This window comes from Telmatherina bonti (genome assembly GCF_933228915.1).
Source record: "Telmatherina bonti genome assembly, chromosome: 7".
NCBI classification, from domain to species: Eukaryota; Metazoa; Chordata; class Actinopteri; order Atheriniformes; family Telmatherinidae; genus Telmatherina; species Telmatherina bonti.
This window is the reverse complement of record NC_136625.1, coordinates 26,715,372-26,728,777: the sequence shown is the minus strand read 5'-3', so window position 1 is coordinate 26,728,777 and position 13,406 is coordinate 26,715,372. Positions and strand designations below refer to the sequence as shown.

Here is a 13,406-nt window from a genome sequence, read left to right as displayed (position 1 = left end):
TCATTTCATACTTAACCTTTTTATTTATTCATGTATTGCTGTTTCTTCTTGTCATGCCTGTAGTGAACCAATAAGTCATTTTAAATGAATGCTTATCTTCTAACAGCTGACTGAGCTTCAAGGCCAACTGGAAAACCAGCAGAAGGTTAGGAAAAGGCTCTAAATGTGTTTTTGTTGTTGTTGTTGTTTTTTTTTCTTAATGAAGTGCAAATATTTATTTCCTTCGTGGATTTACAATCTGAGTGATGATACATGCCCAAACAAGCTATCTAGTGGGGCTTAGCTTACCTCAAGAAGTTAATTATTGCATTTAGACATTTCTTCACTGAAAGTTTTATCTACATAATCTGAATTTACTTTACTGTGGTTTTTTTTGCCATCTTTATTATTATCACATGGTTCAAACTGTTTTATTGGTAATTGCCCCCCCCCTCCCAATCTTTCATAAGATGGTTGCTGAGCGTGAAGCAGACATGAAGCGTCTGCAGGAGCAGCTAACTGAAGCTAAGCAGGCTCATGAAGCTATTCAGAACATCCAGGCCAACCAGAGTTCCCAGTCTACACAGGCCAGCGATGCTACTGCTAACAGTAATGCTAACCAAGCACTACAAGATGAGCTGACAGCACTCAGACAAGAGGTATCGACTTCCATTAAACTGTAATAACAACATTGGTCCTGTCAAAGAAATTAAAACATGGTGGAATGGGTAGCTTTTCTTCCATTGATCGCAAAATCTCCTTTCCTGCAGCTGTCTGAATGTAAGAACAGAGAGGAGCAGCTCAAACAGCAGATGTCCGAAAAAGAGGAGAAGACTAAGAAAGTCGTCCTTGGAGCAAAAGCCAAAATAAACCAGTTAAACAGTGAGTTTGTCATCAGAGAAGACGTGCTGAATAAATTAACAAGTAAACATTTCCTTTTCAGTAATTTACGGTCTTATTTTGAATTCCTTAAATGCACCTTCACTCATAGCTGCTAAAGAACAGCTAAGTCAGGAGAACGAAGAACTGAAACAAGGTATGGAGGAGCTGGAGATGAGAATGAATGCCCTCAAATCTCAGTATGAAGGACGACTTCTGCAACTGGACAGAGAGCTGAGAGAGCTGAGGGGGACACAAGCGCACTCTGACCCCAGAGAGGAGCCTCAGGACCAGAGCGGACCAAAGGTACCCCATTTGAAACTGTTCGTCAGTGGCACACTGATATGACCAACTTCCAACTAAAAATATGGTATCAACTTTATTAAAAAATTTATGAAACTGTTTTTTACATAAAGGTTAAAAAAAAAAAGGTCCAATATTTCTGTCCTTCTGTTCTCCCTCTGACTTATTTTTGTTGTTTTACTACAAAAGGTGGGGGATCAGCCCAGATCTTCAGATCAGAGGCAGATTTCTTTGAAGAGTCCTACTCAAGATAGAGGAAGGTAATTAATAACTTACACATAAACACTGGTGACCACTAAGCATGATTCACACAATATGCCATAAAAACTTGTAGTCAGTAGTCGGTGAATGTAAAAGGGCTGCAGCTTCACGTAGGTTTTAGTGCCACGAAAGGATTTAGTGGAGACTGATCTCACTTGTAGTCAGCTGATCAAATTGGTTCCACGTGGAAACTGCAAGAAAAAAGAAATAACTGTTTTTATAATTTTGTACATTTTGTCCATCAGCTCAAGCCTCTCTGAACCTCCCACTGCCAACATTCGACCCACTCCAAGTACTCCATCTCCTAGCAGCAAGCCAAGCTCCTCTATTGGTAGTAAGGCCACACCTCGTGCAAGCATCCGACCAATGGTTACCCCAGCAACTGTCCTCACCCCGACACCTACAGCCACAGTTATGCCGACTACGCAGACTGAAAGTCAAGAAGGTGAAAAAAGAAACAATAGAGATTAGAAGTTAGCTATGCTTGCATGGTCATAATTAAAAAGGTAAAGCTGCGCCCTTGATTCTTTTAGAGTGAAACGTGTTTCTTTTTGCAGCTGTGATCAGTGCAGGAGCCTCTGTACACTCCACCAGCTCTGCTCTGGTGAGCACTTCCACTGCCATAACTCAGCCAACCAGCACGCAGGCCACTGCTTTTGTCCAGCCCACTCAGCAGCAATCAGCCAGTCACGATGCTGGGTCCAGCATGGAGCCAGAACGGCCTTCTACATCCTCCTCTTTGATAGCAACAGGTGAGGAAGACCATTCCTCAAACCAGAAACTGCCACATCAACATAAAACCCATTTATAAGATACAAAAGAAAATTTTAATGTTTATGTATGCTTATTTAAACTGACGTTATGGTGTGTGCTTGCATGTGTGCGGTGTGGCTTCAGCAGGTTCAAAAAGAAACAGAGATGATGAGGAGGAAGAGGATGACAACAGGCCAGAGAGTTCGCATACTCCTCCAACCACTAAAAGACTTAGACTAAAACCAAAGATGCCTCCGCAGGTAAACACAAATTCTCATGTCTCAACTTCTTTATTTTGTATTTTATTTCATTTTCACTTTAAGTTTGATTTGTAATCTTTACTGTGTGAAAACTTAAGATAAACAAGAATCTTGTATAAATGAATTATATAAGTTTATGTTCACCGTGTAGATGTGAGTGCGTTGATGTGTGTGCAGAAGTGAGTATAATCAGGTGTGTGTGATTGAACTCTGATGCTTTATACTCGAGTGTGTGAAGGTTTTATACATATTCAAGTTTTGCTGTTATATAAAGCACTGTGAGCTGCTTGTGTAAAAAAAATAAAAGCTTCATAAATTAAATTTAATTTGATTGGAATCTGGGATTACTACATTGTCTCCCAGTTGGATAAGAAAGCTTTGATAACACCCTGGCTAGATCCCAAAACCACCTGAGTCAGCTGAGCTGTGCCTGAGTGTCAGAGCGCTTTGCTGAGTTTCATGCTGCAGATCTTTTGTTCTCTTTTGTTCAAAACTTTTGTTCTCTTTGGCCTGAGCTTTAATATCACTACTGAGGACTAAAGCTATTAACTTGTAAACTAAAAAGCTTGACTTTCTTCACCGTTACAGACCAGTACGACAACACGACCACATCACAACAAGGCTACAAAACTCCTCGTCTCATGGGACAATTTTAATAGGAGTCTTCTCAATATTCTTTCAATTTTCAAGAGTTTAAAAAAAGAAAAAAGTCATTGAGAAATATGAGAAATTTGATAGATTAGCCTCAGATTGGTCAAGGTGTTCTGGGGGTTTCCTGCAGCAATGTAGTTTCTTTTATTTATTTATTTCTTGAGCACTTTTCATGCCACGGGCAACACAAAGTGTTTTACAAGATTAAATCAAGACAGAAGGATTAAAACAAACGGTAGACAACAAGACATTTAAAAACATTTAAGACGCAAACTCTTTCCACACACTCATACACACCAAAGGACAGACAGCAACCACCCCCGACATTCCCTGAATAACATCATTCCCTAAATACTGTCTCTTTAACTGAACGCCGGTATAATTAATAAAACAGATCAAACATTAATTATGTTAAAAAAGTCTGACTTGATGTTGATGTGAGGAAACGATATCTAGGGGATCCATCCACACCAGGAGTCAGTCCCTGCATGCTCAGGAAGCTTTTTTGTTCTTATATTCATTACATATTTAATGTGTATTGCTGTGTATCTGTTGTGCTACAGATGGAAGGTGACGAGGAGCTGGAGGAAGAGCTGAGGGATGAGGGAGATCAGCAGGATTCACCAGACGACAGTCAGGTCAGTTATCAATAAACTCAACACAAAAAATGATCAAGACAAGACTGCAGCTAAGTTTCTGCTTCTGCTAAACTTAAACCTTAAGGGAAGGAAATTGCTACTAATGTTCTTTTTCCTAAGTGAACAATAGGTTAAACATTTGTTTAGTCAGAAAACAGATGAATTTGCGTATATTAATGGGACGCTGTCAGTAGTTGACAACCACAATTCTGGTGTTATATGCCATGCACATGTAAAGCTATATTATATTACTGTTCTGCTACATAGTACCAACTATCCTACTTTTACTTGCTTGTTAGTGAAGTGCGTTGTACTTCTTTTTGCAACAACTTAGTAATGAAGAATAGATGACGGGTGTGCTGTAGATATTCCCCAAACCACAGGTGCTCATTGAAGGAAACGCTAGAGCAGGAGATTATAATCCAAAAAGACTGGCATTAAAATCCAGCTCCAGGCATTTAATTAAATGGACTAGAATCATGAAAAATACTCCAACGCGTATTGGTTTTTGCCTTCTTTTGGGTGTATTTTGGGGTTTTGGTGTACTCTTAGTGACGCAGAATTTAAGAAACAAAATGAAAGATACTTATTTATCCTCTGAGGGAAATTGTAATGTTGTTGTAGGGTTTGTTATTTTTTTCTTGGAAAAACTACCAGGAAATGACATGAAGCCTTGCAGGTCTATCTGTCAGAGAAAATAAGCACATTTACATGGATCAAGATTTTCTCTGTGGCAGCAACAACCCAGACGTCTGCTTATTGGGGGCAGCTAGTGGGTCGGTGATTGATTGGGCTCGTAAACTGTTTTGTGTTAAAATAAAAACATAAAAAAGTTTAAAACCTGTTGGACTGACCCCTGATTAAATTAGCAAGAAACTATGATTACGGGCTGGGTAGATAGGTAGGTGGGTTTCAGGGATCGGGGTGTTCCCTAATGATTGGCTGTAGTCGTATGAATGTCAGTTAACATATGACAAACAAAATGTTTTTTTTGTTATTTTTTTTTAAAAAGCTGTCTGCAAAATAAGAGTAACTGGATTACTTGGATATTTACTAAAATTTTAAACAATTATTGTTTTTACACTTTACTTACTGTTATGTAATTTAGGCTCAAACATGGATTTATGAAGTAATTATTGTTAGAAACGATCAATATGCCTTTGAGTTGCAGTGCAGGTCTGTAAGTACTCCTGTTTACTCTGCAGGAGCTCCCAGAAGAGAGCTTCCCAGTCTCAGCAGAAGACACTGAGGAAGAGGGCGTTTCCCAGTCTGTGCCATCTGATCACGGCTCCCAGAGCTCCGCAGTAGTTCGGGACATGATTGTGATCGACACAGACAGCGAAAGCCGTGAGAGCAAAGAGGAGGAGCGGAAACAGGAGGGTGAAGATGACGATGAGGAGGAAGAGGAGGAAACTGAAGAAGAACAGGTCTTGCTAGTTTACTTACATTTATGAACATTGTGATTTGTCAGACATAAATTTCTTTTACCAGGTTTTAATTGTATTACTTTCTCTGTTTACTCAGTTTAAAGGGGAAGGGGACGAAGATGAAGATGATGACGACGCTGCGGACAGCGGGATGAGGGGAGGAGAAGACAGTAATGAACAGGGTCAGGAAGCCGATGAAGGAGGAGAGGAAGAAGGACCTTCAGAAGGGACGGCTACTGAGGAGAGTGTGTGTGGAGCGTCTACAGGCTCCCAGCGTGTCTCCGAGGCGACACGCAGCGGTGAGCATCAGCTCTGCTCTCTGCACCGATTCATGCATCCTCCTCTGTCAGCTGATGCGACTCACTCATCTCTTTTAGGAGAAGGCTGCAGTGGAGTCACATCAGAGTCCGAACCCCCCAGAGACCTCATCCACCACCCCCCGATCTCTTCCTCTGCACATTCCCCTTCCTCATCCTCCCTTACACCACGCCTACCGCATACACGCAGACCGCCACATGCACTCCCACCTCGACTCTACATCCAGCCTCCAGCTCCTGAACTCGGACCCCCCCACACACAGGTGAAGTGATTTATCTCATTTTAGTGCTCGTAGATGTGTAAACTTTGCTTAACTGGTTTGTTTTTCAAAGCAACAAACAGTAGTAATGAAATCCCATCATACTGTGTGACACGCATCACAGTGCCTGCCATGCTGTGTTGTTTAGGCTTTACTGGAGCTCATAGCTCACACATCGGCCTCAATTCTCAATAATATCAGTCATAACTAACTGTTGTTATGGTATGAGCACAATGGGGAAAAAAGTCATGCAAACATATCAGGGAAACACAGAAACTATTCTATGGCAACATGTCAGTATAAATGCAATGTTTAAGTTGAGCGTTCTGAAAGTCTGTGTGTTTGTTCATCAGAGACAGTCCTCTCAGCTGCGCAGACCATCATCAGGACGTGGACCTCAGCTCACCCCGGGAATAGGCACTATGGTGAGACATGTTCATGTGTGTGAATTACAGCACCTTCAGCTGTTGGGTTGAAGGACTGATCAGATGTAACCTGTTTTATCATTTACCAAAACAGATAAGTATTTAACATAAAACTAAACCCTTTTGCTCATTTTTAAACTTTGATTTTGTGTGTTAAATGTTCACCTTTTTGTTTGAAATTGTAATTTGAGGGGGGAAAAAACAAGTCATGCTGTATGCACTGCCGATATGCTGATATTGCATCTTTATGTTTCAGCAGCCTTTCTTTGATGATGACGACAGAATGGTTCCCAGTACTCCCACTTTAGTTGTACCACACCGCACTGATGGCTTCGCTGAGGCTATACAGTAAGATTTACTCATACACAGACATCATCTAGATTTCCTACAAAATCAGGGAACGTAGAGGTGTGCAAGATGGCTCATGAAATAAGAAATCTGTTGCTGCAGTTTTTAGTGAGAAATCAGTTGCAGTTTAAGTATTTGTGCAGTTTAAACACCAACTTTTAATATACATACTCCTGTATATAGTCAACTAAAATACCACATTGATTGTTCTGTGACCTGGATGAAAAAAAAAACTTACAAATGAACCTTTTCTTTCCTTCTTCTCCTGACTAACCATTGATAGAGGTGTCCATCATTAACATCTACTGATGGCTTCCTGAGCTATTTACCTACATAACACCTTTATTACAGCACTAGGAACTGCTCTGGTGCATTTTTTTCTACCTTCTACTTTGGCACAGTTCCTCATCAGGCATCACTAATTCCTAGGACTACTTCACTAATTCCTTGATAAATCAGGCTTCTATCCTCTGGTTTTCTCTCAAAACTTGTTTTCTTATCAGTGGAGATAATGATTTGCATTTTGTACTGTGTTCCAGGTGAATTTGTGACACTGACACAGTAATACGTGTCTTGATTCGGACGCTTCTGTAATAATATAACATGTCTCAGCTTCCCTTTAAGACCAGAATTATACACAGCCCTTGTGAAGGTATATTGTATTTTAGGTGTGTCATTTCAAACAGGAGACAAACAGGAGAAAGTAAACCATGCCAGGTTAAGTACAACATAAGCTAGAGATAGAAAATCAAATGTAGAGCGATTTAACGCTCTACCAACCATGCCAACCTTATATTGGCATGGTTATAAATATTACTGCTCTACATGGAGATTTATTGGCAATGTTGAGTTTAGCTACTGTCCTGTTTCTAAGCCAAGACATGTCAACTATTTATAAAAGCACTTTCCGACAACTGCAGCTGAACAAAGTGCTGCACATAAAATAGAATAATTCTAATAGTAAAACATTAAACAGCAAACTCTGAACTCTGTCTAATAGTCATTAAGTAAAGATTGAGGTGATATTCTTTAAATTTGTTGGTTGTAGCTGAGGTTGGTTTGTACTTTTGCATGTTATAGAGCAGGGGTCAGCAATCCTGCAGGGTTTTTCTAGTGTCCCAGCTGCAACACACCTGATTCAAATTAATGCATTTAGCAAGTGTGCAGAGTCTCTGAGTCCAAGACAGGAGTTTTCCAGCAGGGTCACTTGGAAAACCTACAGGACACTGGCACTCAAGGACCAGGATTGCTGAGCCCTGTTGTAGAGTATATCCGTGTTGTTAGTATGTAGGCCTCGTACAATATGGCGGTTAACCAACTTCTGGCAGCCATTAGCTGTTGCTGCTACTAGGGTTTGAATTTATCATGCCGCAGTATCCAGTTTTGTTATCAGGACATCATAAATATACTGAGCAAATTTGGTACTTTTATGACAAAATTTTACTTTTATTACAACATGAACACATTATATTTTGAGAAATTTTTCCAACATCTCAGTGAACGGATACTTCTTCATCACAGCTGACAATGTGACTGTCGTGTCTCTGATCTCCTCAGCTCGCCTCAGGTAGCTGGTCTGTCCACTAGATTCAGATTTGGACCTCCAGAAGACCTGCTGCCTCAGGCATCAGCTTCACACTCTGACTTGGGACAGCTGGCATCCCAAGGAGGTAAAAAAAGACCACACACATACACAGGATGACATCTGAAACTATTTTACTGTTGGTATTGCATTTTCACTACTGTGGCATTTGATTTTTTTTGGGAATGTTATAACGTGTGTGTAGGTCTGGGTATGTATGAGTCTCCTCTTTTCCTGGCTGCCCATGATGAAGATGGAGGAGGAAGAAGTGTCCCCACGACACCTTTACAGGTGGCCGCACCGGGTACGTAAACATATCCACACATGTTCCCTTCATGCTGCGTCCTGCTACACACTAAGCCGTGGTGATGAACACTGAATGATTGTTAACTGTCTCTCTTCTCAGTGACGGTCTTCACAGAGTCGCTACCTTCAGACAGTGCTGATAACATGGCCTCTCAGTCAGTTCCCATGGTAACTGCCTCCACTGGGATGGCTGCTGCTGCTGATGATGGAGATGAAGTCTTCATGGAGCAGGAGGGAGAGGGGTGAGCATCTAAGACTTTTAAACATGTAATTCCTCTCAGAAGAGTTAAAATAATGGTAGTAAAAAGGACTAAATGGAACAAAAGTTTAAATGCACGGCTGAAGGCCCGTTTATGCTCCTTTATGTTCGGAAATGTGGACAACTGTTTCAATGGTTTTCATACATTGCGGCCCTCAAATGTCCATGCGTCTGTTACGTTACCAGTGTTTATCCACCAGATGGTGGTCATGAAATCAGAGTTCTCACTGGTTGATAGCAGTAATTTATAGTTACAATATTTTTTGTCCTTCTCAGCTTCTTCTGTCTCTTCTGGTATTAGGCAATTTGTCATCTTCTTCCTGTTTTTCTTCTTCTCTGGATTGTTCATTTTGCCGGTTGTGTGTGGGCTATACAGCTCAATGCCCCCTTAGTTTCCGGTGTTATTACTCTGTCATCTGCGTCGGGTGACAGATCTGCAAGAACCTGAAAACACACCAAATTACACGTGTAACTAACACAGAAAACGGACTGGCCCTTTGTCTGTGTATTTGTCTTCTGCCTCGAGCACACATGGGCCTTAAAACTTGAGTGTGTGAACTGCATGTGTGTGTGTTTCCAGACCCGGCATTGAATCTTCTTTGGAGAGCCAGACAGACATGGAGTCAACAGGACAGCAGAGTGATGATGCATCTCTGCCATCCACCAGCCAAGACCCTGGTATTTACTTTGTTTATAGATATTCTCACTAATATTAGCATAGTTATCATTTTTAAGTTGCTAATGTGCATTTCTCATACAGACAATTACTAACTTAAGGAATCTGTGGAGCCTTATTAGTAGTATTGTATGCTTTTATCTTGGTTTTCTGAGCTCCATATTTGACATGTAGATATGTTTTACACTCAAAAGTCCACATAACACAATATTTAATCATTCCTCAATATTTAATATCATTCCACAATATTTAATGTCATTCCAGTCTTTTAAATTTGAACCAAGAGCCTGGTTCTGATGCATCTACCAGAAAAACACTTTACTAATAGAAACCAAACAAAAGACATTTTATTTGCACAGCACCTTTCACACCGAAAGCAGCGCAAAGTGCTTTACGTATTAAAAACAAAGAGTATAGACATAATCCACACTGGAATTTGCAAAGTATAAAAAGTTCAAACAAGATTAAAACCAATGAAAAACAGATGAAAACAAAAGTCAATATAAGACTTCATGACAATAAACTTTAGTGATAATAAAAAGATAACTATTTAAGTTAGTGGTATTTAAAAGAATACTTAAAATAAGTATTTACTTAAAAAGTAAATAAATAATCAAACAATAAATATGATGAGAATAAATGAATGATTAAATTAGAAATGACAGTAATACAGAATACATTAAAAACAACGTTATCTTAATGCTAGGCTAAAAAGGTAGATCTTGAATCTGTTTTTAAATTTGTTAATTTGGAGTAAATTATTGTTCTTTGCTTAAACAAACACGAAGCCCATCTAATTATTTGGTTTAATCTGTACAGAATATGACTGACACACGTGGATACTACGCTGTCCTCCGTATGACCTGTGATGATTCCTACGAATTTGTTGTGTTGCCATTCTGGCAGATTTCATAGGATTATTATCCACTAAATTACATGTCAATAGTCTGATGTCTGTCGTCTACCTGCTGTTTGTGTCCGCACTCTGCCAAACATCGTTCTTTGGGATTTTTTAATCATTAATCAGTGAAGCTGATGTGTACAAGTGTCATCTTTCCCGTTGAAGCTTCATGTTTTTGCCTGCATTTAACCAACTCAAAGGAAAGTATCAGATCAGGCATTAGAGACAATAAAAAGAAGAAAAAGCAGAGATTGGGGTCTTATTTTACAAATCTGTTTGTTGATATGTGCATTTTTCTTGTTTTTTTTCTTTTTCTTTTAATCTTTTCTCTGACTTTTTTCTTTTTGATGAATTATAGACACAAGCAGCGTTACACAGCGCCGCAACGTGACAAGTCAGCTTCTGACAAGCAGTCTGTTGGGTAGAGGAACGAGAGGAAGGTTAATCAGCCGCAGAGGTAAGGAAGCCTGTGTTGTCCAGAATACTGGACTTTCCTCAGACAAGGCTGTTTTCATCATCCAGCTGATGACCACCGATCAAGAACTGCAGTCTTAAAAGAAAAAGTCCAGGCAGGCAGAGGGTTAATGATCAAGCAGTTTATTGAAGTGCAGCAAGCAGCATATGACAGACATGAACAGTAACAATGTAGATTCAAACTGATTTCAGGCATTAATTTGAAACATTTTTCTTGTTTGACATATTTTAGGAGCTTTTTCTCGAGGAGGAAGAGGAGGAGCTTTGGGGAGAGGTGGCATCGCTTAAGGATCTTTTCACCAGAATGCAGCAATTATTTCACCCAATGATGACATGAAACAAAAGAAACATTTAGGTCCCACACTTGTTATACATATATTAATGGAAAGACCGATTAAAAATAATGTTCATACTATTACAAGAGGGATGTGACCATTTTCTGTGTGAGTCTGTCTGAGATGAGTCCTCACTGTTTGTGAAATCCAGTTAGTTTTAGTCTTTTTTTTTTTTGTTCTAATTTCTTTATTTTATTAGTTTTGCTCTGTTTGGGAAACAGTTGTTTTAATAAAGTTGTAATAACAAGCAGCAGCGACATCATGTGGTGTTTAAAATGAATGACAATGCATGACTTTCTTAAAAACTGAATCTCGTTTAATTTATTACTTCTTGAGGGACGGCATATAACAAACAAAAAACACTACTGTAAATGTGGCAGATGTAGCTAAAGGACTACTTGTCATCCGTCCCTGGCCTGGTCTGGTCTGGAATAAGGAAAAACAAACACTTCATATTTAATTAATGAAAAATGGAGAAAGGAAAATCCGTCACTAGATCTAATGCTTTTAAGACATTTACTTTTTACTCAAATGAAAGTCACAAAACACTTTATCTACTTTTTCTTTTTTCCAGTTTTCGAAGCTCATTTTTAAATACTAATGGAGGTCAAACCTGAAATTAGATTATATAGAACCTGCAAAGTAAAGCCCTAAATTTCATCATATTGTGGTTTAAAAACATTGTCTGACTGTTAGGATTCAGGGTAAGCTGGCAGACTTCCTGTTTAAATTAAGTCTTTTCTGAGTAATTTAATGCTAACATTACCTGTATTTGCGGAAAATTACTTTTTGTTCCTGCGAGTTTTATGTGGAAGATGGAGCTTAAGAAATCTGATGGTATTTAGATGATGCCAAGGATTCATTCAAACATTAATGCAATAGTAAACATGGTAAATTGCTAGTCAGTAAAAGCATGCATGCTGAAGCAGCAAACAGAGTACAGCCTCTTCTGCCTCTTTAGGCTGTTTCTATGGACAGCTCAGCAGAAATCTGATGGAGTTGGGGGGATGGGTGGGGCTTGGGTTCCCACCTGCCATGTTGGCAGCGTTAGTTGCCATGGCAGTTGGACTGAGGATGGGCGAGAGTGTGAGGGCTGCAGAGGGGTCAGGTTTGGCCAGGGATGGCAAGTCGCCTGAAATCTGGACTCTGAAGAAGAGAGCTGCAGGGAGAATGGAGTACAAACATTCAGACGCTGTAAGCAAACATGGTCCTGGAAAAAATCTGGAAACGACATTCTGAAGTCAACAAAGCGGTTCTTACGTCCAGAGAAGACGTAGTGATGGTATCTGTCGCTCCCCTGAGGACTGGGCACAGACAGGGCCGAGGTGATGGGTGTGGGGAAGCCTTTCAGAGATAATTTAATGTTGATCTCTCCACTCAGAAGAACTTCTGGATATTAAATTAAAAAGGGGAAAAAAATTAATAACTTTAATATTTCCCTTCATCCCACTGACTGACACTTCTTCACTTTGACCATTTACATTTAAAGGAACAGTCAAAATGTGGAGAAATGTGTCCATTTACTCACCTGCTGGGCGATTTAGACTCCTCTTCAAGGAGTTCCTTGGTTTCTCCCTGCAGGAAGGGGTGCTGCCTGGTGGAAAGGTGAACTTTTGTATAATGTCTCCTACAGGTTAAAAAAGAAAAGATCCATCATTAATCATATGAATCAATAAATAAATGCAGCACATTATTTTTTGTCTTTCTTTGTCTCTGGACACTTTAAACAAGATTAGTACACAAACCTTCAGCTTGTAAGGAGAGAGTTACTGACTGGACATGGCTCCTTATTAGTTTTTAAGTTTGTAAACCCCCTTAGAAGTACCTGGATTTTAGTTCATATGTCTCTATTCTTCTTACCACCATTCTTAAAGAAAAATACTGCCTCTGGTCTGTTCCTGGTGGCCGGCACCGTCAGTGCAGCACTGATGCTTCCTGTTAGACCTGGAAATTCAGAAGCCAGGGGTTTGGGAAACCCTGGTTGCATCACCATGTTCCCATCTAGACGCCAGTATTGGTCACCCTTGATTTCCAAAGAGAATAAAAAAAGGATTATTTGTTATGCTCCATATGTTCAGCAATGTGCTTTCTAAAAAAAAAAAACTGAGTAAATAATCAGATTTTATAGGCACCACTGTAGTACTTTCCAGTATGTAGGCGTAGTGTTTCCTGATGAAGCATAGATGGACTAATTATAAAAGCTGACTGATGGTCATTAATTTCACAAAACTTTGAAAATGAACTATAATTTAATTGCATATCCTGCATTTAAGATTCAGTTCAGCAAAATCTTAATATTTCCAAAATCTTCCTTTTTAAGAAAAGAAAAAAAAAGGGGAGCTAATTTTTGTCTCTGGAAAAATAAGGTTGAG

The 13,406-nt window shown here is 39.6% G+C and overlaps 1 protein-coding gene across 4 annotated transcripts in view; it reads left to right on the top strand.

The window, feature by feature from the left end:
* Nucleotides 1–11,277, top strand: part of LOC306758957 (nucleoprotein TPR-like) — a 31,282-nt gene extending 20,005 nt beyond the window's left edge. For 2 of the 4 annotated variants that reach the window (XM_079244413.1, XM_079244412.1), the window contains exons 36-55: nt 107–145; nt 450–638; nt 750–861; nt 971–1,164; nt 1,351–1,421; nt 1,668–1,867; nt 1,980–2,174; nt 2,320–2,435; nt 3,650–3,724; nt 4,930–5,151; nt 5,249–5,450; nt 5,529–5,731; nt 6,082–6,153; nt 6,413–6,501; nt 8,059–8,171; nt 8,289–8,387; nt 8,490–8,631; nt 9,229–9,326; nt 10,584–10,682; nt 10,932–11,277. In XM_079244413.1, coding sequence (XP_079100539.1) covers nt 107–145; nt 450–638; nt 750–861; nt 971–1,164; nt 1,351–1,421; nt 1,668–1,867; nt 1,980–2,174; nt 2,320–2,435; nt 3,650–3,724; nt 4,930–5,151; nt 5,249–5,450; nt 5,529–5,731; nt 6,082–6,153; nt 6,413–6,501; nt 8,059–8,171; nt 8,289–8,387; nt 8,490–8,631; nt 9,229–9,326; nt 10,584–10,682; nt 10,932–10,987 — 2,586 coding nt within the window. In that variant the 3' untranslated portion in view covers nt 10,988–11,277. Of the gene's footprint in view, nt 1–106; nt 146–449; nt 639–749; nt 862–970; nt 1,165–1,350; nt 1,422–1,667; nt 1,868–1,979; nt 2,175–2,319; nt 2,436–3,649; nt 3,725–4,929; nt 5,152–5,248; nt 5,451–5,528; nt 5,732–6,081; nt 6,154–6,409; nt 6,502–8,058; nt 8,172–8,288; nt 8,388–8,489; nt 8,632–9,228; nt 9,327–10,583; nt 10,683–10,931 lie in introns of all 4 variants that reach the window. The other 2 variants (XM_079244411.1, XM_079244410.1) reach the window with 2 other exon arrangements.
* The last annotated feature ends 2,129 nt before the right edge of the window (nt 11,278–13,406 follow it).